The 26,405-nt window shown below is 41.0% G+C and overlaps 1 protein-coding gene across 2 annotated transcripts in view; it reads left to right on the top strand.

Moving 5' to 3' along the window:
* Positions 1–25,012, top strand: part of SP4 (Sp4 transcription factor) — a 70,914-nt gene extending 45,902 nt beyond the window's left edge. For both annotated transcript variants that reach the window (XM_074984647.1, XM_074984646.1), the window contains exons 4-6: positions 12,407–12,638; positions 12,870–13,069; positions 20,896–25,012. In XM_074984647.1, the coding sequence (XP_074840748.1) occupies positions 12,407–12,638; positions 12,870–13,069; positions 20,896–21,143 (680 nt within the window). In that variant the 3' untranslated portion in view covers positions 21,144–25,012. The remainder of the gene's footprint in view (positions 1–12,406; positions 12,639–12,869; positions 13,070–20,895) is intronic.
* Positions 25,013–26,405: the final 1,393 nt, after the last annotated feature.

The raw sequence follows: 26,405 nt of genomic DNA, 5'->3' as shown, positions 1-26,405 counted from the left end.
GAATATACTATCCCAGACCCGCTAGGCTCTGGGCCTGTTTTGCAGGGAGAATGAGCGGAGTGTCTCCTTTTTGGTTGTCCTTTCAGTTGGGGATCACATCAGTAAGGTGTGTGGGTGGTTGTGGGTCGTGTTTGTTTTTTTTTTTGGCTTTTCAGTTCTTTGACCCCCAAATGATTTGTCTATGGGTTAGTGGCCCCAGACCTGAGACAGGTTCTCCACCCCTGTCCTATGGAATGCACAGAAGTAATAGGGTGCCTGTACTAAGGATTTTTTCCCTGGGAACTTGTAACACTAAAAACTGGGTTTTGTAATACACTTACCTTTAGCGACTTAATATTAATTGGGAACATTTTAACATAAAAAGTACTGAAGAGTTTCATGGAACCTAACTTTGCATTTCTTTTGCATGTTTAAATTATAAAACATGATCAATTCTGAAGTGCAAAATGGTACCAGATTTCTAGATCACATGCTGAATTAAAAGCAGAGCTTCAGATATAGTCTCATACTGAATCTGTCACCTTCAGGTTTTTTTAGGTTTTGTGAGAACTGAGTATATCCAGGTGTCATAAATGGGAATGTGCTGGGGAGGAAAAAGGACTAGGCTGTTCTCAGTTGAGATGTAGGAGAGAGGACTTCTGTAAGCTAATGATGATGGTACATATAATCTTGTCAGTCCCAGATCATTTCATGTAGGTGAAACCTCTGATGAAGTATCTGCTTACTTCTGTCCTTTGCAATGAAACTGCTGTGGATATGTCTACACTACCAGGAAGATTGACCTGAGCAGGATCAATGTTCTGGAGTTTGGTTTTTTTGTACCTAGTAGAGATGCACAAAAACGAACTCTCTGGGGTTGGCAGTCGACCTCGTACTCCTCAATATATTCTCCTGTTGACCTCTCTGTGTGTGCGTGACCAGATAAGTCAATTCTAGCTATGCAGTTGCCATAGCTAGAATTGTGTGTTTGCAGTCAGCTTAACTCCATAGGGTAGACCAAGCCTCTATACTTCCATTACAAAGCAGTATGTCTGTATCATTCTTCTCCATAAAATTCTTGTTGCCAGCACTCTAAACTGCCACACTCTCCCAATCCCTTCTCTGGACCTGTTCTCCAACCCTAACAGTGATACAGATTCAATGCTGGAACACCCATTTCTCCAAAACAGTATTCCACTGATCTTTATGAAGGACCCGTTGCTGGTCAGCTTGTACCAAGTACTAAAAGCAAATCTTTAGAGGATACTTGCACTCCTAGAGCCTTAAAGCAGATGTAAAAAAAGCCTGGTTTTTAGTCACTCCACTTTTGCCGCACCTTCCCTTCAAGATCCATCCCTTAAAATGTATATTTCTTCTATATTACCAATTTTCCAGCAGAATTCTTGCTTTCACCAGTATTGGTGCAGCAGGTTTGTCTACTTCATCACATGAACCATGATGATGTTATAGGACTATCCCCTCAGCTCCCTAATTCTCTGCCACCAGAGCTGAAAATAAACTTCTGGTGATTCATTTATAAGAACACTAGCAGTTTTACCTGGTATTGCTTGGGTCTTTAACTAAATTAATTTACCTTTTTTGTAAAATATAACAAAAATGTACATGCATTATTTAAATTATTATATTTTCCAAAAATACAGTTATTTTTATTAAGCTAATTTTTATTTCAGATTTCTTTTAAAAAGGTAGTGCTATTTTTTTCATTTTTTAGTAATTTTTTTTAGTAATTGTTTAAAATGGGAATTCCATCAAGTGTATTTTTTTTTCTGGAACCTTATAAACTTTTCTCATTTTCTACGGTTTGAGAAAAAAGATCTATAGTTAATTTAGTTTCCAATCACGTTTTCTTCTAATTTTCAAACCTTAGGTATTGATTTAGCTGAGTCAAAACAGAGCACTATTGTGAATGTTTCCATTGTAGCTCTTTTCTGTAAAGTTTGAGAAAAAAATCATATTCCAGGTTTATCCTATTTTTCTAGCTCAGAGGTTGGCAACCAAAATGGCAAGAAGAGCCATTTTTTCCAAATTTGATACAAAATTCAATAATTCAAGAGCTGCAATGTACGTAAATACAAGACGGTCCTTAATAAATAATGTCAAAACATACTTTTTGTAACCCCTATTTTAAGAAGAGCACAGACAATGATTTGTAATGCTTTACATGTTTACTGCAGAACGTACACAAACTCTCTACGTATTCTGTTTCCTCACACATTACATGTGTATGTTTGTACCACTATCTTCCTGACTCTCACACCCAAGCCTCTCTCTTTGGTGGATGCTAGATGTCATTTCCTTCTGCCTGTCAGATACAACCATACAGAGATGACAATTTTGTTGCTTCAAACTAAAACATTGTTAATGTGACTTTATATCAATGAAATGGGGCATTTAATTATTTTTATCACCTTAAGTATACTCAAAGTTTTTAACTTACTGATATTTTCAAAAATAATAAATATACTAATAAAGTTTTCAGCTTACGAATATTTTAGTGCGATTTCTACTGCTGAGTTTCTCTGGAGAGGAGTTTAGTGTTTGGAGAGTAGGCTGTCGTTTTCATTTTCAAGCAGAACTGTAGACTTTCATAATTCAGTTGGCTTCCCAGTTTGTTTTTTATGTAATTCATATTCGAAAATGCTTGCAGAGGTGAGTAGATCCAAAGATGGACAGGATACCAAATGCAAATGCAAAGTAACTTCATGTTACTATAGGCATCCAGTAAAGAATTCCAAACTTTAGACGCAATTTGGTCTTGCTTTGTAAGATCAAGCATTTCAGTCCATCTGTGTTGAAGTGCCAGGATAGATTTCCACCTTTCTAGATCTTCAAGTTCAGTCACCAGTCCTCTGAATTTAGAAGTCCACATGTCCTTGTCCTTGTCAGTTCCAGTTCTGCTCAGTCCACTCCTGTAAATGTTGAAAAGTTGAGTGCAGAGGTGTCAGCTTCAAGGCGTTTCAACACAAATGACACAGTTGCCTTTTCCTTTCTAAATTCCTGAAATCGCCCGCAAAGGGTTCTTGCATTTTCAGTATCACATTTTTCAGGTTCGCAATGTTAAGCCCATACTTTGTTGCCTATTTGAATTGCTTCAGTGATAGGAAATGAGCCAGTGAACCTGTTTCAGTGTCTCTCACAAACACTATTAGTTTTCACTCAAAAGATAGCACCTCTTCTGAAAGCTAGAGAGCTGTGTTTCCCTTTCATTGTAGCTTTCTGTTAAGGCCATTTAAATGTGAATTGATAGCCACCGTGAAGTGAAATTTCTGTAGCCACATAGGATCAGTCAGCTGTGCATATTCACAGCCCTTTCCGTGCATGAAAACCTTCACTTCTTCCAGACAGGCTGTAAAATGCTCAACCACATTTCCCCTGGAAAGTCACCGTACCTTGTTGTGCTGTGGAAGTTTGGAGTATTGACAGTTGACCTCTTCAAGAAGTGTGCAGAACTGCTGGTGGTTCAAGTATTTTGCCATTATTTTGTTAATGATCTGCATAATAATCAGGGTCATCACTTCTGTGATCGTAGGTGGAAATGTTTGTGCCCAGAGTACTTCTTGATGAATTATGTAGTTAAAAAATATCACATTATGATCATTGTTTTATGAAACAGAGAAACAAGCCCCTGGTGTTCCCCTTTCGTATTTGGTGCCCCAGCAGTCGTGACTGAGATTATGTGGCTCTTGTTTATTTCTTTCATTTTTAGTCAGTTAATAACACCTGAAAAGAATATTTTTCCCATGGTTGGCCTTTGAGTGGAGGTAACTTAATAAGCTCCTCTTGGGGTCCTTCAGTATTCATATACCTCAACTGATCACAAGCAAGAGAGAAGATGCCCGAGACTGTATTAATGTCCTTAATCTGTAATTCTATACCTCACCATCTTTGCAGACAATGACAGATCTCTAATTTTTGGAACAATATCATTTTTGGTTTTGAAATTATTGTACAGCTGCTCTGATACTTTGATAAACCACTCTTTTATATATTCACCATCCGTCAACAGCTTTCCTCCTTTCACAATCTCTTGATTTGCCACAGAATTAGCCACAGTTACTTCACCTATTTAATGAATGTTTTTTGTGCTCTGCTTCATGTAGCAGCTCCTCCATATCTTTTTTTTTCTGGCATCTCTAGCTGGATACTGTAGTGTGTTTTTTAGAAAATGCCTCTATCGGTTGCATTTTTTGTTGTTGGTGATTTCTCATTGTAAATGAAACATAAAGGGACCCCAGCCAAGCCAGATATAAATGCGAAGGATTGGGTCCATTCAGTTTTGAAATTCTGTTTTCATCTTTGATTTTCCTCTTTTTTCTCTTTTCTGTTCCAACCCGACTTTAATTATACCAATTTTTCCTTCTTATTTAATTTCAGTTTTCTTGTCTCAAATGCATGTTGCCCTTCAAAGCAGGAATGCACAAGCTTCTTTTCCCAATCAAGACTATATTAGCAACATGATAAAAACACAGATACAGTATCATATCTCACAATGGACTGCACATATTAAAGGGGGAGTCATCTACTGTTTCTAGATCACACAGTCTTTGCACTTTAGATATGAGTTGTTCATTGTAGGGCTTTTAGATGTTCACGGTTTATTGAAAATAATCAGAAGCATGTTTTTTCTTTTTGCAATTTTTGTGGCGGGAGCCACAAAGAAGTCCTTAAAGAGCTGCATGTGGCTCTGGGGTCACAGATTTCAGACCGCTGTAGCTCATCTTGGGTCAGTGTCATTCAACATTGGCTTAGTTATGTCAGTTTTGATGACTATACTTGATTTGGTGATTCTGTTTTTTTTCTGTTTGGTTTTATGAGAAACAATCACAATCTAGGCACATCACATTTTCCTGGCACAACCAAACCCTTACATTCCTCTAGGTCAGGGTTCCCCAAACTTTATATAGTTGGGACCCGTAGTTGTTTTTTTTCCACCGTACTTTTTTTTTTGCAGCCCAAAAATATAAGTGCATATAAAAAAAGAAAAAGAAAAATGAATAATTTTTCACTGTTTATTATTTATTCACAAGAATAATAGTACGTAGTGATAATTTTGTGTACTTTTTAAAGGACCAGTATTTTTTGGGGGGGGGATCAGTACTGGGCTGCAGACCTAGTAATAGTAGCATCCTTCAGTCTACGTAGACTATGGAACGCGCCCTTCGTAGTTCTGTTTGGCATCCTCATTTGCAGTGTCGGCTGTGACTGTGAAGACCCACACGAGAGTGACAGTCCTTCCTGCATCTGTTGCATATGTAATGGGTGTCTGGCAGGTCCTTGCTGTGCTTTCTGTGGGCTCACTTCTCTTTTGCTAGCTGTCTGATCCTCAACTCACCCTTCTGAAGGCCCTTGTATAGTTCCTGCCTCCATCTGCTGCAATCGTCTGCCAGCTCCTCCCAGCTGTCTGGCTTGATGTCTACTTCCCTGAGGTCTGTCTTGCAAACGTCTTTGTAGCGCAGCTGGGGGCGTCCGGGAGGTCTTTTGCCAGAGGCTAGCTCGCCTTAGAGGATGTCTTTTGGGATCCTTCCATCATTCATCCTGTGGATGTGGCTAAGCCAGCGGAGCCGCCGCTGCCTGAGGAGGGTGTGCATAGTTGGGATTCCAGCTTGCTCAAGGACGGTAGTGTTGGACACTCTGCCCTTCCACGATATTCCAAGAATGCGCCTGAGGCAGCGCAAGTGGAAGATGTTCAGCCTCTTTTCTTGGCGGGCGTACAAGGTCCAAGTCTCGCTGCCGTAAAGGAGGGTGCTGAGGATGCAGGCTCTGTAGACCACACTTTGGGTAATGCTGCTCTAGGTTATGATAAAAGAAATTTGGTATAATGCATACCAAATTTGGTGGTCCTAACTCTTACTGTTTAGGAGTTCTTGATCAAATAAACTCTCTATATTGTAGACAAGAATTGGTGTACTAGGTCAGACCAGTGGTCCATCTAGCCCAGTATCGGATCATCTGATAGACACCAGTGCCAGATGCTTCAGAAGGAATGAACAGAACAGTGGAATATTATCGGTAGTGCATGCCCCACCATCCAGTCCCAGTTGCTGGCAGTCATAGTTGTAGGGACACTCAGAGTATGGGGTTGCCTAACTGATCATCTTGGATAATAACCATTGATGGACTCGTCTTCCATGAACTTACCTAATTCTTTGTTGACCCAAGGTTTTTTTTTCTGGCCTTCACAACATCCCTGACAATAAGTTCCATGGGTTGACTCTGAACTGTGTGAGAAAGTACTTCATTCTGTTTGTTTTAAGCATGCTGTCTGTTAATTTCATTGGTTCTTGTAATATATAAAGAGGCAATTAACATTTCTCTATTTACTTTCCTACACCATGATTTAATACATTTATGTTATATTCCCCTTAGTTGTCTCTTTCTAAGATGAACCAGGTTTTAAATCTCTTCATATGGAAGCTGTTCCATATCTCTAACAATTTGTTGCCCTTTTCTGCACCTTTTCTAATTCTAACAGATTTTTTTAGATAGGGTAAACAAAATTTCATCTAGTATTCAAGATGTGGTGTGGATTATATAGTTACATTTTACTGTTTTATCTACCTTTTCCCTAATGATTCTTAATATTCTATTAGCTATCTAAGGGTCATAGTGGACCACAAGCTAAATGAGAGTCAACAGTGTGACACTGTTGCAAAGAAACCAGTCATCATTCTGGGATGCATTCATAGGAGCATTGTGAGAAAGATATGAAAAGTAATTCTTCTGCTCTGCATTGATGAGGCCTCAACTGGAGTATTGTGTCCAGTTCCGGGTCCCACATTTCAGGAAAAATGTGGAGAAATTGGAGAAGGTTCTGAGAAGAACAACAAAATTATTAAAGGTCTAGAAAACATGACCTATGGAGGACATGAAATAATTCATTTTGCTTAGTTTGGAAATGAGAAGTTTGAGAGGGGAAATGATCACAGCTTTCCAGTGCCCAGAAGGGTGTTACAAGGAGGGAGAAAAAATACACTCCATAATATTTAATGATAGGATAAGAAGCAATGGTCTTAAATTGCAAGAAGAAAGGTTTAGGGATAGGACAAGGAGCAATGGTCTTAAACTGCAACAAGCGAGATTTAGGTTGCACATCAGGAAAAGCTACTTGACTGTCAGGATGGTTAACCACTGGAATAAATTGTCTATGGAGGTTGTGGAGTCTACATCAGTGAAGGTATTTAAGAACAGGTCAGGCAAACATCTGCCAGGGATGCTCTAGGTCGTGCTTGGTCCTGCCATGAGTGCAGGGGACTGGATTTGATGATCTCTTAAGGCGCCTTCCGGTTCTAGTATTCTGTTGTTCTAATCATGATTCTTCTTTGAGTGGTCCCCATGTGTGCTCCACGTTAGGTGTCGGGCTTGCCCCGGTGCCGCAGATCAGAGATTTCCAAGCTGTATCTCGTTGGATCACACATGCGTAGAAGCGCGCTGGTCCTTCACATGCTTTTGGTCATGTGCGCAATCCGGTCTGTGCCAGCGGCTGCAGACAGACTTTGCTTCTGCTCCAACATCTGAAAAGATAAAACCCTTTATTTTCTTCAATACATCGCTAGTTTTAAGAACTTTCTTAGAAACCTTTTATTGTATATAGTTATAGTTTAAAAAAAAGAAAAAAGAAAAGAATAGCAGGGGGAGGAGAAAGAGGCAGATGAAAGCTCTGCCAGCAGAACTTTATCTTTTAGCATAATTCAGTTGTTAAGAATTATCCACATACAGACTGTTTGTTGTTTTAGTATCTGTTAAGTACCCTCGTTAAAGTTGAGCGGTTACATTTTCAAAAAAAAAAAAAAGACAAAAGATGTCTCTGTCAGGCTTCAAGAAACACGAATCATGCTGCGGGGCTATGCCGGCCTCTAACGGCCACAGCAAATGTATTTGCTGCCTGGGTGAGGCCCATGTGCCTCAAAAATGTCTTCATTGCTCTAAACTCACTGCTAGAGCTAGGAAGGACAGGGAAATGAAGTTGAAGATGATTTTGTTCAATAAGCCTCTTCAGCCTGCAATATCTGAGCTGAGTCCTCTGGAGAGTCCGTCAGTAATTCAAAAACAAAAAGCAGCTTCTCTGACCTCCTCAGGTCATAAAAGAAAGAGAGCGTCTCCTACCTGATCCTTGCTGGTGTTACCCATGAGCAGGATGAGTGAGAGACAGAGCTGAGACCCCTCTATATCTAAAGGGGACGCAAAGCCTAGAGAGCAAAGGGCAGTGTCTGGGGCTCAGACCTACAAAGACATGGGGCCCAAGAACCCGCAGGCATCTAAATGACAGGTGCCGGAGACCACAGCACTGAAACAAATACCCCCGGCACCGAGAGCATCAGAACTGGAGGCCCCGGAATGTTGATTTGCGGTGCTGAAGACCTCTGAACATGCGGAACTGAAAGCCTCGGCACCAGGCACACCGACAGCAGAACCAGTGGCACCGATAGACCCCGCACCATGACCTTCGGCATCGGGCATGACACCAACCATATCAACACCGGCCCAGTCAATTCAGGAACCGAGAAAAGCGAGTTTGAAAACATGACACCAAAGTCACTCCCTGGACCCCTCATTATACTATCTCCTTTGTATCTAAGTTCTCCCCCAGAATCATACATACCGGAATGGCCTTTGACTCCACCATCACCTTTCCTTAGGCTGCCGTCTCCATTCCTGCAGCCTCCTTCCCTCGGCTCAGACACCCTTCACCTGACTCTCGACAGTTGTACTGGCAACAGGGATATCCCTGCCAGGTATCCCCACCTCCATCTATATCATCTAGACGGTCTCACCTATCATGTTCTTTTCGCCATCATGAATACAGGCAACACTCACACTCCAGATCCTCATCACCAGGCTCATGTCCTTGCTACTATGTACACCCAGACCATCGGGAAGATTATCCCTGGGGCCATCGCTCTTCAAGGTCTGGAGATAGATTCCCTGATTCACACCCCTCATATAGACAGTCCTCATCTCCTCCTCCAAAGAGGCACCATCTCTCCCCTTCAAGAGAGTCCTGACCCAGTTATAGATCCCCCCCCAGGACACCTAGGGGAACAAGTACAGTAAGTGTCTGAGGAACAGACAGACATACCAGACAGATGCCTCTTTGTCCTCTCCAGAGGAGGCAGTTGTCCCAGGTGATATGTCCCTTCTGGGTGACCTTAGACAGTTTCAGAAACTGTTCAAAAGGGTTGCCCAGTCTCAGGATATACAGGTGGCGGAGGTGGAAGAGAAGCAGCATAAACTCCTAAGAATCTGAGACCTCCAGTGTCATCAAAGATAGCCATCCTACTGGATTATCCCATCACAGAGGCTGCTACTAATATTCAGCAAACTCTGGCCTCTATTCCGCCAATCAATAAGAGGGCAGACAAAAAGTATTTCTTGCCCTCAAAGGGCATGGAATTCCTCTTGAATCACCCCCAACCAAATTCCCTCGTAGTCGAGTCCTCTCAGCAGAGGTCAAAGATAATACACAGTACAGATCTCTGGTGTCAGACGAGGATACAAAGAGACTGGATATATTTGGGCAGAAGGTATACTCATCTTCCACCCTGCTTTTACGTACGGCTAACTACATTGCACACCTTTCCAACCACAGTTTTGATAATTGATACAAAACTCATATTGCTCATGGACTATCTGCTGGATGATAAGGAGCCAGTTCTAAAATCTGGGGTTCAGGAAGGGTACATGGCGTCACATACATAAGTCCAAATTACACTGGACGTGGCAGACACAGCAGCGCGCTCAACCATGACTGCAATGGTAATGCAACGAGTATCCTGGCTGCAGACGTCCGGCATCCCCAAAGAGTTGCAAACAAAAGTTGAAGACCTCCGCTTTGATAGATCAAAACTATTTGCTGAATCCACGGACACAGTTCTCCACTCCAGCAAGGACTCAAGAACCACGTTAAGAACGCTGGGCATGTATACCCCTCCCTACAGGAGGAAGAGGTATTACTGTCCAGGGTCCCCTTTCACCAGCCTCAGACTATGGTTTTTCTCATGACAGATGCTTCCAACATAGGCTGGGGAGCACACATGGGAAGCAGATCAGTGCAAGGGCAATGGTCACAGTGGGAGGTAGCTATGCACATAAATATGCTGGAACTAAGGACAGCATTCAGTGCATGCAAGCACTTCCTACAGTACCTACGACACAAAGTAGTTGGTGTCAATGCTGACAACGTTACCATGATGTACTATATCCATCGACAGGGCGGAGCCGGATCTCACGCATTATGTGAGGAAGCTGTTTGCCTGTGGAACTGGTGCATTGCAAACGACATAATCCTAAGAGCCTCATACTTACCAGGCATCAGCAATGTGAAGGCCGACCTGCTGAGCAGGCACTTTGCACTCGACCACGAATGGGAGATCCACCCCGATCTGCTTTGCCATATCTTCAGCACATGAGGGTTTCCTCAAATAGACCTATTTGCGACCTGTAACAAAAAGAAGTGCCCTCAATTTTGTTACAGGGCAGGCATCGGTCTGGGCTTGCTGAGGGACGCTTTCCTTGTATCATGGCAGGGCCCCTTGTTTTACACATTTCCTTCTCCAGTACTTATCCAAAAGATCCTGGAAAAGGCAAGGATAGAGAAGGCACGCTTGATAGTCATAGCCCCTGCATGGGACCATCAACACTGGTATCCCCTGCTACAAGGTATGTCGTGTTGCCAACCACTCCCCCTGCTGATTGTCCCGGACCTCCTCACACAGAACCGAGGAGCCCTGAGCCACCTTCAAGCTCGATCATTACGCCTGAAGGCATGGCTAATGCTTGGCTGAGTGCTTCAGAGACTTTATGCTCAGAAAGGGTTAAAGAGGTCCTAGAATGCAGCCGACAAGCCCCCACCTGGAAGACTTATGTGTATAAGTGGAAGTGCTTTACTTCCTGCTGCTTATCCAAGCAACTGAGCCCCCTGGAGCTTCCCGTACCCACGATTTTAGATTATTCACTGGCTCTGAAACAAGGGGGACGCTCTCTACCATCAAGGTCCACCTGGCAGCTATATCGGCTTTCAGACATACAGTAGAAGGGTCATCTGTCTTCGCTCACCCCATTACGACATGGTTCCTGAAAGGCCTTACGAGTTTATACCCCCCTCGAAAGCCAATATCGCCCTCATGGAGCCTGGATCTCTGGTGCTGGGCATATTGTCTAGGCCACCATTCGAGCCCCTAGCCACCATTTCGCATCTCTTACTTACCTTAAAAACAACATTCCTTCTGGCTATCGCATCTGCTCATAGGGTGAGTGAGTTGGCTGCAGTAATGGCGACCCCACCCTATACAACCTTCTCCAAAGATGCGGTAATACTATGTCTACATCCTGCATTCCTTCCCAAGATCTCCTATCAGTGAACCGACAATTCTACCGTTCTACTGTCCTAAGCTGCATGCCTCAAATAGGGAAATAAGGCTTCATGCATTTGATGTGAGACGGGTGCTAGCCTTTCGTATAGACAGGACCAAATCCTGCCGGAAAACGGATAGACTGCTGGTGTCACTTGCACACAGATCAAAAGGAGAAGGACTATCCTCTCAAAGAATCTCAAATATCATCACATCTAAGATGTGCTACTCATTACATAAAACCCCTTTACCAGCTCCGCCCAAAGCTCACTCCACCAGAGCAATGGCGGCTTCGACAGCCTTCTTCAGAGGAGTCTCCATGAAAGACATTTGTAGAGCAGCAACATGGTCATCCTATGACACATTCACCAAGCACTATGTAATTCATCGGCTTCTGGAAGAGGATGCACACCTACCAACAGCAGTTGTCTCAGGGGCAAGCTACACATAATCCAGTACCCACCACCATGTTTTATGTCACTGCTGCGTAGTCACCTAATGTGGAGCACTCACAGGGACCACTCGAAGAAGAAAGAGAAGTTACTCACTTGTGTAGTAATGATGGTTCTTCAAGATGTGTCCCCATGGGTGCTCCACTACCCACCCATTCCTCCCCGCTTCAGAGTTCTGCTTTGTTTTTCAGGGGCACCCGAGGTGGTCTTTTTGAGGAACTGGCACGGACCAGATTGTGCATGTGACCGAAAGCACGTGAAGGACCAGTGCACTTCCATGCATGTGCAATCCGACGAGTTACAGCTTGGAAATCTCCGATCTGCTGCCCTGGAGCGAGCCCAACACCTAATGTGGAGCACCCACGGGGACACATCTCGAAGAACCATCATTACTTCACAAGTTAGTGACTTCTCTTTCTCTAAAGTATATAATGTCTGCTTGTAGTATACTAAAGCACGCTATTACACTTATTGGGTTGAGTCTTTTTAAGCAGTTTTCATCCATCGTACAGTGGATATTCTCTTGAACAAAAGGCATGAAAAGTACTGTGTGGTGACCTTCCTGAGATTATCACTAAAATTCACAAAGACTTTCTTATTTTACAGGTCAGCAGCAAGGACAAGATGGAGGAGTGAAAGTACAGCAAGCCACAATAGCTCCTGTAACTGTAGCAGTAGGAGGTATTGCTAATGCAGCAATTGGTGCAGTTAGTCCTGATCAGATCACTCAAGTGCAGTTACAACAAGCCCAGCAAGCTTCTGATCAGGAAGTACAACCTGGCAAGAGGTTAAGAAGAGTTGCCTGTTCCTGTCCAAATTGTAGAGAGGGAGAAGGAAGGTAATGCCTGTTTGTCAGTTAAATGTTAGGCATCTTAAGGGGCCTTATTTGTTTTTTCCCCTTTTGTTGCTGTGATGTTTCTAATTCTGCCAATTGGAAATCATGCCTGTAGATTTTTCTATTAAAAGGTTATTATAATCAACTTAATCTTACAATTTCTTATTTTAATGTAGAGAAGTAATTTTGTTTTGAAATATTATCAGCTAACTGCTTAACTTTTGATCCTGACAGAGGGAGCAGTGAGCCAGGAAAAAAGAAGCAGCATATCTGCCATATTGAAGGGTGTGGAAAAGTTTATGGGAAAACATCTCATCTTCGGGCACATCTTCGTTGGCATACTGGAGAAAGGCCATTTGTGTGCAACTGGTTCTTTTGTGGTAAAAGATTTACACGGAGTGATGAGCTTCAAAGACATAGAAGAACCCACACAGGTTAGTCACCTGTTCATACAATGTTCAGTAGAGTATTCCTTAAATGATGGTGGCCATAGGTGAAGTGATAATAAGTAAAGGAGATATGCAGGTTATCTAAGTAATATGCTGAATGTGTTAATTTGAAATTATTTAGTGTGTTTTAATGTTTTTTAAATGTTACAGTTTATAAGGATTATATTTTCCCTGTGCCAGATTTCTGGTCTAGCCTAGGCTAGAATTTGAATAAATCAATCAAGTTTCAAGCTGTTTCCCTGCACCTGCATTAGAAAGAGGTTGAGTTTAGGACATGGTTAACTAGCATTCACGGGTTCAAAGTCTGACCTAAACTTGACCAGTTTTTCTAATCAAGGCCAGAGCCTTGCAGCTTTTCTACACAGAGATTTAATCCACAGTAACTTGAGTTGGTTGGGGGTAAAAATGTGTGTGTGCATAAAGCACAGTTAAGCTAAGTTTTTGTAAGAGACTTTTCTCAGCAAAACTGGGTTCTTGTTGGGAAAAAACACGTGGTATCTACACACAAAATGTGTTTTTTCGACTTTTTGTCAACAAAATGCGGCACATATACTGGCAGCTTTATACCTCTCTATGTTCAGGTATAACGCCTTTCTCAACAGTTTCCTGTCAACAAAACAGCTGTGTAGACACTCAGGGGCCTTTTTTGTTGACAGATAGGGCTTCTGCTTTACTGGGCAGCTCCGTTTGTAGGGCTTCTGTTGAGAGAGTGCCAGGCAGTCTGGCTGCTCTCTGTCCACAGAGCAGATTGTGTCTATGCATAAAAGCAGATCAAAAGAGCGCTCAGTCAACAGAAGTTTTGCTGGGAAATCACTTCTGACAGTGACTTCTGTTGAAAAATGCTTCTTGTATAGTTGTAGCCTTAGAGTGCAGTAACCCTGAAAACTATGTAATACTCTTTGAATGTGTATTATGTTTAATGCACATTGAGTTGGTATTTTGCATTATTCATGTACACACTGTTCTGCTATGCTTTACTGTAGCCCTCCTCCAAGTGGTGTTCCACACTGTTTGCAGGCATCCACTACTGAGCTTCCTGTTTACCTGCATGCCCTCTATTGCTCTGAGATCAAATTGACTGGACGTCCATTCTTCATTTAAAAATTGGCATAGGTCAGAATTTGTCGGTTTGGTCCTGGATTTGATATATCAGCATAACTGCAATGTAGAAGGTTTACAGCACATCCCTAGAAGTTGCTTAGAGCTGTGTTCAGGCCCTCTGTCTCATAGTTTTCTGGGTAGCAAGCTCTTGTGGAATAAAGGTGATTTTGTAGATATTACCAAGCAGATATCCCTGTGGGGCCAGAACCAGGACACTGACCTGTGCCCAATAAAAAGCAAACAACTAAGAGGATTTATGTTGAAATGAGTGATCCAAGGAAGAGGTCAAATGTTGGAAATGCAATCTGCCATTTTTTGAGGAGCTGGACAGTATTTGATTAATTATACCACCACTGAATACAAGGGAGTTGTGTATACTGCTGCCTCCCCTACAGTCTTTCCCTGAGCTCTAGCAGCAAGAGTCATCAGAGGAGAATTATGAGTAAGGCAGTGAAGAGATCTCCTCAGAAAGCCAGGATCTGTTTGAGAAACAAAACCTGATTTTGTCTATGTAGGAAGCAAGATTAGTTTCCAGGCAGAGAACCAGACTCAGACTGAGGAGGCACACTCTAACATCCATCTGCAGATATTGTGGTGATAGTTAAACAGTTCTTTCCTTCTGACCACGTGGCTTATGAGGATATGTCTACGCTGCATCTTAAAGCAAGTCTCCCAGACGAATTACAGTAGAACCTCAGAGTTAGGAGCTGACAGATCCACTGCACACCTTATTTGAAACCAGAAATTTGCCGTCAACAAAGACAAAAATAAAACAAATATTGTACAGTAGTATGTTAAATATAAATAACCAAAAAAAGTGTTTTTAAATAAAAAAAAAGGTTTGATGTGGTAAAGGAACTGTTTTCATTTCCATTTTTGTTCATTTTTCTTTTGTATAATAAACTTTCAAAGCTGCATTAAGTGAAACTTTTGAAAAAACAACCCTAATGTTCTGTTCAGAGTTACAAAGAACAACATTTCCAAGGTATTGGAACTCTGAATTTCTAATTTCACAACTGTGCCTTGTGATAGCATGCTAAAAATAGCTATGTAGATGTTGCAGCTGAAGCTGGAGCCTGGGCTTTGTGGCCATGAAAGCATTGTCTACGCAGCCATTTTTTATTCAGTAGCACAGACCCTTTTAGTGGGAGTCTGTCAAACTGCCCTGAGAGGCTCACTCCAAGATGAAGCATGGACACACACTCTATGTCACTGGTGGCCAAATCGTAGTGCTTTTATCGTTAAAATGTGACTTGCAGAGCCTTCCACACGTTCCCCATTTGCCACCTCCCAGACTGTTAGGGGGAGCTTGGAGCTTCTGTCTTTGTTGTGAGGTGAAGGGTTTCTGTCTTGCATGATGGGAGGTCTCAGGGCTTCAGCCCCTCAGGAGGTGCCTGTTTCACGGCTTCAGTGAAAGTGGGGCTAAAGCCTCAAGCCCCAGCATGTGCACCCAGTCAGACAGAAGCTAGCTTTTCCACTCTGCCACAGGATTGAAGCCCCAATTCCTTATATGCATGCCCTGGCTCTTGAACATTTGAAGATTGTAGCATATGGTTTAGAGAGTAATGTTTTCTTGAGTGCTGGTCCTCACGTGAATTCCACATTCAGGAGAGTAGTGAGCCACGTTCAGCATAGATGTGGATGCGAGGGCTCATTACCACATCTGTCATTGTAGGGAGGGCAATGGTGTAATGAGTGGAGAGGGTGTGTACAAAAGACCATCTGGAAGCTCTGCAGATATCCTGTCACAGAATGTTGGAAAGGAAGGTAGATGTGGAAGTGTAAGCCTGCAAAGAGAAGACTGTGATTCCCTGTGGAAGTGAAATGCAAGTTAGTTGATAGAAGGTGGCAGTGCAGTGAGAGATCCACTTACAAGAGTTGCGGGGAGGGAATATGCAAAAGCCATAAGTGTGGTGTAGCCTTTTATCTAACATCCTGCCAACATTGATGGAGTGGAAAGCACTTGCCAAGGGAGAGAAATGAGATTTGGTGTAGATTATAAGATGTATACTTTGGTTGAGGTAGAAGGAAATATCTACTTGGGGTATAAACTTGGGGGTTAGACATAAGCAGAGTTTGTCCTTATGAAGACAGTGAATGGTAGAGCAATTATTTAATTGACGCAGTAAGCAAAAGTGATGGCCATGAAGAAGGTGAGGGAGGAAACAGAATCATGGGGCTGGAAGGGACCTCAGGAGGTCATCTAGTCCAGCCCCCTGCTTCAAGCAGGATCAACCCCCACTATGTCATCCCAGCCAGGACCTTGTCAAGGTGGGACTTAAAAACCTCAAGGGATGAAGAATCCACCAGCTCTCCAGGCAGCGCATTCCAATGCTTCACCACCCTCCTGGTGAAGTAGTTTTTCCTAATATCTAACCTACACCTCTCCCTCTTCAACTTCAGACCATTGCTCCTTGTTCTGCCATCTGACACCACAGAGAACAGTTTCTCACCCTCCTCTTTAGAGCTCCCCTTCAGGAAGTTGAAGGCTGCTATTAAATCACCTCTAAGTCTTCTCTTCTGTAAACTAAACAAGCCCAAATCCCTCAGCCTCTCCTCATAGGTCTTGTGCTTCAGCCCCTTAATCATTTTTGTAGCCCTCTGCTGAACCTGCTCCAGCAAATCCACATCCTTTTTATACTGGGGGTCCCAAAACTGGACACAGTATTCCAGATGTGGCCTCACCGGTGCCAAATAGAGGGGAATAACTACTGCTCTGGATCTGCTCGAAATGCTCCTCCTAATGCACCCTAGTATGCCGTTAGCGTTTTTGGCTAGAAGAGCACACTGCTTACTCATATCCGACCTTTCATCTACCATAACCTCTAGGTCCCTTTCCATCATACTGCTGCTGAACCAGTCGGTCCCCAGCCTATAACAATGCTTGGGATTCTTCCGCCCCAAGTGCAGGACTCTACACTTGTTGAACCGCATCAGATTTCTTATGGCCCAGTCCTCCAATTCATCCAGTTCACTCTGGCTTCTCTCTTTACCCTCCAACGTACCTACCTCTCCCCCTAGTTTTGTGTCATCCGCACACTTGCTGAGGGTGCAGTCCAGTCCTTCATCCAGGTCATTAATAAAGTCGTTGAACAACACCAGCCCCAGAACCAAGCCTTGCAGCACTCAGCTTAAAACCAATCGCCAACCAGATGATCCAGATATTGAGCCATTGACCACTACCCGTTAGGCCCAGCCGTCAAGCCAGCTTTCTATCCATTTTATAGTCCACGGATCCAATCCATATTTCCTTAACTTATGGACAAGACTGTTGTGGGAGACGGTATCAGAAGCTTTACTGAAGTCAAGATATATCACATCCACTGACTTCCCCATGTTCACAGAGCCTGTTACCTCATCATAGAAGCTAATCAGATTGATCAGGCAGGACTTGCCCCTAGTGAATCCATGTTGGCTACTTTTGATCACTTTCCCCTCTTCCAAGTGCTCCAAAATGGATTCCTTGAGGATCCCCTCCATTGTTTTCCCAGGGATTGAGGTAAGGCTGACAGGTCTATAGTTCCTTGGATTGTCCTTCTTTTCTTTTTTAAAGAAGGGCCATACGTTTGCCTTTTTCCAGTCATCCAGTATCTCCCCCAATCTCCAAGAATCTTCAAAGATAATGGCCAAAGGTTCAGCAATGACCTCTGCCCATTCCCTCAATACACTTGGGTGCATTAAATCCAGACCCATGGATTTGTGTACATCTAGTTTTTCTAGATAGCTCAGAACTTGTTCCTTCCCCACAGATAGCTGCCCTCCACTTTCCCATACTGCATTGTCTAGGACCATTATGTGGAAGTTGACTTTGTCCATGAAGACTGAGGCAAAAAAAGCATTGAGTATTTCAGCTTTTCCTACGTTAGCTGTCGCTAGGTTACCTCTCTTGTCCAGTAACAGCCCCACACCTTCTCTGGTAACCGTTTATTGTTAACATGCCTGTAGAAACCCTTCTTGTTACTCTTCACATCCCTTGCCAGCTGCAGTTGCAATTGTGCTTTTGCTTTCCTGATTACTCCCCCGCATTCTCCAGCCATATGTTTATACTCCTCCTTAGTCAGCTGTCCACGTTTCCATTTCTTGTACGCATCCTTAAGCTAACTAAGGATTTCCCTGTTAAGCCAAGCTGGTTGCCTACCATGTTTGCATTTCTTACTATGCAGTGGGATGATTTGTTCCTGTGGCTTCAGTAAGCCTTCTTTAAAATACTGCCAGTTCTCTTGAACTCTTTTCCCTTTTATCTTGGTTTCCCAAGGGATCCTGCTAATCAGTTCTCTCGGGGAGTCGAAGTCTGCTCTTTTGAAATCAAGGGTCTGTATGTTACTGCTCACCTTTCTTCTTCCTCTTGTCTGGATCGTGAAATCTACTATCTCATGGTCGCTGCAGCCCAGGTTTCCACCCACTTCTATTTCTCCTACTAGCTCTTCCCTGTTTGTGAGCAGCAGGTTAAGTTGCGCATGGCCCCTCGTCAGTTCCTTCACTTATACCGAGAAGTTATCCCCAACATTCTCCAAAAACTTCCTGGATTGTCTGTGTGCTGATGTATTGGTTTCCCAACAAATGTCTGGAGGATTAAAGTCTCCCATGAGAACCAGGTCCTGTGATTTGGAAGCTTCACTTAGCTGCTTGAAGAAATGATCATCTATCTCATCTCCCTGATCTGGCAGTCTATAGCAGACACCAACTGCAACATCACCTCTGTTACTTCCGCCTCTAAGCTTAACCCTGAACTGGATTTTCTCCCTCCTTATATTGGAGCTCTGAGCAATCGTACTGCTCCCTCATATAGAGCACAACTCCTCCTCCTTTTCTCCACGTCTGTCCTTCCTAAATCGTTTATAACCTTCCATGACCGTGCTCCAGTTATGCGAATCATCCCACCAAGTCTCCGTTATTCCAACCACCTCATACTTCTTTCTTTGACTGTGTCAGGGCCTCTAATTCTTCCTGTTTGTTCCCTAGACTTCTGGCATTAGTGTGCAAGCATCTTAGAGAAGGGGCTGATTAGCCCACTCTCCTCTCTTCACCCAAGAAACCCGCTTGATTGTTCCCTTCTCCTTCCCCACTTACCTCAGGGCTTGTGTCACCTTCCCCTGATGAATCTAGTTTAAAGCCCTTCTCACTAGGTTTGCAAGCCTGCCCACAAAGATTCACTTTCCTCTCTTTGTGAGGTGGATCCCATCTCTTCCCAGCAATGCCCGTTCACAAAAAAGAATCCCATGGTCAAAGAAACCAAATCCTTCCCTGCTACACCACCTATGCAACCGCATATTTACCTCTGTGATTTGACGATCCTTATGTGGACCCCTTCCTTCCTCAGGGAGGAAGATGAGAACACCACTTGTTCTCCATATTCCTTGATCTTCCTTCCTAGGGTTACGTAATCCGTCGTGATATCTTCAAAGTTGCTCTTAGCTGTATTATTGGTTCCTACATGGAGCCGTAGGAAGGGGTAATAGTCCTGCAGGTTTAACGATTTTTGGCGTGGACTCATAATATCCCGGATTCTAGCTCCAGGCAAGCAGCAAACTTGTCAGGATTCTAGGTCTGGACGGCAGGTGGATGACTCCATCCCTCTTAGGAGGGAGTCCCCAGCTGCCACCACCTGTCTTTTTTGCTTAGGGATGGTGGTCATAGAATTCCCATCTCTAGGACTGCACATCCCATGCCTGAGAAACCGTGGGGACTCCTTCAGATCAATCCCTGGGAGGTATCAGCCCCAGTTATCTCCGCCATATCACCTGTAAAACAGGCAGTGATGTGTTCGAAAGGGGCTTTGGTGAGAATAGCGAGAACCAAGGAGGATGGGCTTATGTGCAGTAGGGAAAACATTGAATCACCTGAGGCATCAGGAGATCCTTGGGAAAGTAAAGATGGAGAAGCCATCAACAGAAGGGAGAAAAGTGCTGAGTGCAGTTTGGTGAACACAGATACATCAGTATGCCAGGCCCAATTGTTGGAAATGGAGAGGTAGTTCAGGAGAATAGGAATGGAGACAGAGTTTGTTAGATTGTAATGGCAAGAAAGAAATAAGGGAGCAGAGAGTATATAGGCACCACCGTGGTGGTGTTGCTCCACGAAGTCCCCTGCTGGCCCAATGGATACAGCTCAGGAAAAATCTTCCGACAGTGGTGCATGTGGCTCGCACACACCTAATGGAGTGGATATAAGCAACACAAATTGAAGAACAACAGTTATCAAAGGTAGATAACAATTTTTTTGGGGGGGGGACCTCTTGAGTTGGCAAGACGTGCTCATGGATGTAATGAATATTCTCGATTGGGGTCAGCAACCCCCAGCAACCTAAGAGTGGCACTCTAGCTGTTTTTCTTCAGCTCAGGAGGCAGGAACTCAGCCTCAGCTGCTCCTGGAAGCTTATTCTGTGTGTGGATTAGCAAAAGACCAGCTGATGCTACCTACCACCACCTAAACAGTAAAATTCTTCATCTTAATTTATTTATACAGACCACAAGTCAAAGTGTTGAAAACATTTTAAAAGGGAAGAATAGTTTGTTCAATGTCTGTATATCAGATATTTTTAGAGACGGAAAGGTTGTATCTGTTTTGCAATGTTAGGTACATCCAAACATCCTTAAAATGTTCTAAAATGGAGGTGTGGGGGTGGCACCTTCCTTGGACAGCTGAAAGAAATTAAGCATCTTTATATTTCTCTTTCACTGACTTTTTTTTGTTTATTTGTTTCAAATTAGGTGAGAAAAGATTTGAGTGTCCAGAATGTTCTAAAAGGTTTATGCGGAGTGACCATCTCTCCAAACATGTCAAAACTCATCAGAACAAGAAAGGTGGTGGAACAGCCCTTGCTATTGTTACATCAGGAGAACTGGACTCATCAGTTACTGAAGTTCTTGGCTCTCCAAGAATTGTCACAGTTGCAGCAATCTCTCAAGATTCAAACCCAGCAACCCCTAATGTTTCAACAAACATGGAAGAATTCTGAAAGGATCATTTATACAGACATCTAGTGCTGCACTTAAGTTTACAAACCTTTCATGATATGGAAGTGGGTTGGTAAAAGTGGATTACAGAGCAGGAAATCATGTTTTTGGTCTTCTGTAATTTTTCCCAGATGGAGGGTCAGCATGAGAAGTGTACACTGGTGCAACAAGACAAATTTTCAAAAATACAAACAGCGCAAATTGACATACTGGATAAACAGTTGGGGGAATACTGGTTCCATACTGTACTTTTTTTTAGTTATGTGGCTCTATATTATATGATTGTTTTTAAAGAAAATTTCCCTTCTCTTTGAGCATTTGTGTGTTAATGTATTTGTAAGATCAGACAGTATCAATATGATAGGTTGCTTCTTGTTTGTTGGACCTCCAAATGACTTTGTTTATAATCTGAATCTGTAATGTTTTCATGGGAACTTCTTTTCCCATAAGGCACAACAAAATGCATAAGAAATTAATGATAATTATTTCTTTGCTCAATTCTGTAGAATATTTAAATTATTTTGGCCCTCTTTTCTCAAGTTTAGAAACTATTCAGATTAGCAGTTGAATATACATGCTGCAAAGCTGATCTGAGGTGCAGCTCAGATAATTTTGACCACTACATTATAGTAGTGGGTATAAATGACAATCACTGAACTCTGATTTCTCTCTTTCTTTAGAGAGTTAAAAATATTTAGATTTAGTGTATACATTAGAAAAAATTAAAGTACAGAAATATATTAACATAAGATTTTACAGAATTAATATCTTTATATAGGATAATAAAGTATGGCAACTTATGTGTTTGTTTTGATTTTCCAGTTCATTACATTTTAAGGCATCGGGAATCTGTATGTTAACTTGAGTCACAGAACTCATAATTTTGAATATTTAAATTTTGTGGGAATACTTGGACATTTGTTGGACAACTGAATGGTGTAATGAGCGTTGTAACTCATTCTCCAGTTCTGTCCTGTAAATATAAATTATTATATTACAGTTCATGTGAAGAATTCTTTATATTTTGACTAAACTGCCAAAGAAAAGGACAGATTATGGCATTTTAACAGCAGAAGGGTAACTGTAAATTAATGTATTTTTTCTTCCTTTCCCTCTAAGGATTAATCATATTTTTCCCAATTGTAAATGTATAAACCGGTAAGGAATATCCATCATTCATTTTTATATGATCAGTAGTTCAGCACCTTCAGTCACAAGAGAAGCTGGGGAGAAAGGAATATAGATATCTTTTTATCATATAGCAATTGATTAAAAAGTTTTGACTGTATTTCAAATATTTATTAACTTCATAATTGTTGGAGAAACAAAAACACCTAGATATTTTATATGGAAAATTCTTAGTGCATACATGGAGGAAAGATGGCCAAATATTTCACACTCAGGATTTTGAATTATTTCCCATAGGCATAAATGGAATCTTTTCCAAATTTAGCTATTTGAGATCTCGTAGCCCATTTTTAAAAAATTTATACATCAAAATATTTGTGATATAAAAGGGAGTACTGTGCATGAAAGATAATTTATTCCTGTAGATTAAAGATGAACAGTTTATTTGGGAAATGTTTGTATGAGACACATAACAGATATCTTGTTCATTCCCTCAGAAAACATTCTTCTCGTACGAATACGTTATCAATCTTGTGATGTTTCATGTATTTTTGAAGAAAGAAATACCAATCATTGTTTACACTGTGTACACTTTAGGCCAGCCCTTTGTAGCGAAATATAAAGCTGAAGGTCTTTTATACTTTCAGTTTACATTACAAGCTTTGAGATTAAAGGAAAAACAATTTTACACTGTGGTTATAGATTTCAAGTTTCTTAAAGCTTTTGTAGACTTGTAACAAAGTCTTTAAATTTTAGTTGGATTTTGTACATTCTTTTTGTATATTTTATTTAAAGTACTCTCAACTGATGTATTTGGATTTAAAACAGAATCAATTAGATTATTACAGTTAATACAAACAAACATTAGGTAGTTCTAATTGTTAATGTTCTGATATAGGAACTGAAACATCAAATATATATTTTATCATTATGCTTCACAATCAGTGCTATAAATTTGTTTATGCAAAGAAAACTTTCCTAGTGTTATAATCATGTTTCTTAGAAGTTAAGTTTTTGTAAACTGAAGGTGTGAGCATTCTGCAGAGCAATTTGATATTTTTTCATGCATATTTATGTATGCAGTTAAGAAACTGAAGTCGTTTTTAATCCACAATGAGTCCCTATTACAAATGTATCAAAATCTAAATCCAGTTAGCTTCATAGCTTCTAAAGTACATTAACTTAAGTTTGCAGGTGCACATTTTATAGCTGGAATTAGAAACATTTTGAGGGTCTGTTCTACATAACATTCTGAGTCCACTTTTGTCTTAGAAGGATCGTAAATTTCAATGTCCTTTATTTGACTCAGTGGGATATAGCTGTTGTAAGTAATAGGGCACAGATGTGCAGTAGTATCTTGTTTAATGGCATTTCACTGTTCATTCCCTTTGCCACTGTTATAAAATTTTGCTTTATTGTAATTATCAGTGCAAAGTGTATTTATCATGGTAGAACTCCAGTGTTAGAATAGTTCTTTTCTTACAATATACTTTCTTTGGTTAGTTTTGTGTATGTGTTGCTGATTGCATTAGAAATTGATGTTAAGTCATTATTTATCACACTCTTTCACGAGAGCAGTAATAGAAGTGTGTAATTTAGGAGAAAAAGTTAATTTGTCTAACTTAGGTAAGCATGATGTTTAGGTCCTATTTTTCAATTTTATAGCTGTTTTATTGCAACAATATTTGTATTTAAGTCTTCATTTTAATGCCTTGTGGTGTTTTTAATGCATGTCACTGAATTGTCATCTTGCATAAATTGATGTGCAGCATAGGGTATTAAATCTACATAATGATTTTGAACCAGAGAAATTGTTGATGGTAAAAATGTAAATGTTTTGCAAAAATTCCTTATAAAATTTTTTGTAGTAATATTTCACTTGTAAATTGTTTTCTAAAAAAAAATAGATAAATGAAAAAAAATAAAGACAGAGAGAAATAAAATGAGATTTCCCACATTCTAGAGTTTAGAACTGAATTCTACCAGGAAAGCCTCTAAGGCATTGATTTGACATTGTCATAATGCTGTTTTTTTTTTTTGTAGATTTGGAGCTAAAATTATGTACAAGTTGTTGCCTGCAATAACATTTTGCAAGTAACCTATTAAAATTCCCTTGAGTTAAAAATGTTTCTTCATTTAATTGCTTATAATATGAAGTAGTAATAAATTATGTTTGAATAATCAGCTCATCAAGAAGCACAGTAGAAGCAAATGCTTCTCACTGGAGAAGCATTGGCAGCAACCTCTGGATTCATATAATTAAGACTTATGTTGGCTCTTCTGGGTTACTCAATTGGCAGAATTCCAGCAGGGAATTAAAAAAAAAAGCAGATTCCACCTCAGTGGGACTTTTGTCATGCTTGTTCAGCTCTTGGGAACAGAAGTTATAGTTATGCCTGATCACATTCATTTTTATTAAAGAACATTACAAGAGGTGACCAAAGAAAAACATTGAACTATGAAGACAAATACAAGAAACTAAGAAAAATGAGAATTGCAATCTTTTTTTTTCAAGAAAGACATGATAAAACTGAAATGGCACAGTACACATTGAACCTTTCTAGCCTGTCACTCATCTGACAACATCTGCATGATTTTATTTAGCCAGAGGAACACTTTTCATGGGTGTGGCCAAGTATCCCCTGGTCCCATAAAGTTTTTTTTACAGCCACTCTTCCTGGCTCTCAGTATTCTGTGCTGTTATTTAGCTGTAATTTACCCCTAAATATCTTCTCTGTACCCAGTAGCCAGTGGAAGTGTTGGCAATGCTGCTAGACAATATTGACCTCCTATGGTTGAACAAATTCTGTGGTTTGGCACTGGTCAGGTCCTGAGGGTACTGGATTAGAGAGGTAGCCATGTTAGTCTGTATCTTCAAAAACAAGAAGAAGTCCTGTGGCAGCTTATAGACTAATAGGTATTTTGGAGCATACCTTTTCGTGGGCAAAGATCCGCTTCGTCAGATGCATGAGTGAAGGGGTTTCAGAAGAGCATTTAAAGAGGGAGTCTCAGTAAGGCCCTTTACTGAGACCGCCTCTTTAAATCCTTCTCTGAAACCCCCCTACTCATGCATCTGATGAAGCTGGTCTTTGCCCATGAAAGCTTATGCTCCAAAATATCTGTTAGTCTATAAGGTGCCACAGGACTACTACTTCTGTTTAGATTAAAGAGGGTCAACCTGTAGCATTTCAGATCAGAAATGGAAAAACAAAGTATATTGTTTCCATAAGAAGGATGAAAGTACTCAATTGAATATGCAGATTATTCTGGGTTTCACTTTGTTTCAGGGATATATATGGATTTGTGATGCTGGAAAACAAAATTACATTGTGAACTTTTGTAATGTCTTTTACCCAAAAAACCTAGAGTATGTTCAAATGAAACCTTCCAGAAATTCTGTGATGGATTTATGTCATATACCCATTTTACTGGTGAAGAAACTGGTACGATGAAATTGATTGACTTACCCTGTGTTTCACACAAAATCTGACATAGATGGGAACAGAATGTAAATTACTGACTCCTGATCTTGATTTAGGACAGCTATCTTTCTCCTCTAACATAGACCTAAAAACTATTAGCTCCATTCTACCTATAAATTGAGTGAGATGATTAATTTCAAGTCTCATTAGCTTCCATTTGAATAGAATGATAACTAATACTAAACAAAGCTTTTAACTGTAGCCTATATTACAAAATATTAAAAAAGCATCTCATAGGGGTACATGGATTCTTGTTTTTAGCTGTTCACTGCTGCTAAATGTTTTAAATTTTCTTGAATTGTTGAGAAGAGAAAAATTCTCTACTTTGCACCTGTCGCTGTAGTGCAGTATGAAAAGATGTAATGCAAAAATTAAACCAATTAGGAGACTAAGAATAAATATGCAAACTTTAGTGCTGTCCCTTTTATTTATGCTCCTTAAAATGTTGCATTTCTGTCGTCATCTTTTTGTTAAATGTAAAACGTAATTTCAAATTAAATTACTTTCGCAAGCTTAGATACAACAGTAATAAACTTAATGCATTGTACCTACATTATATACATTGATATATTTTTGTAAAATAGATACTGTGCAAGTAAGCTAGTAACAATATATCCAGTTAAATGGCAAAATACAATAGTAATTTTTTTCTAA

This window comes from Carettochelys insculpta, chromosome 2, assembly GCF_033958435.1.
Source record: "Carettochelys insculpta isolate YL-2023 chromosome 2, ASM3395843v1, whole genome shotgun sequence".
NCBI classification, from domain to species: domain Eukaryota; kingdom Metazoa; phylum Chordata; order Testudines; family Carettochelyidae; genus Carettochelys; species Carettochelys insculpta.
This window is presented reverse-complemented; position numbering and strand designations above follow the sequence as displayed.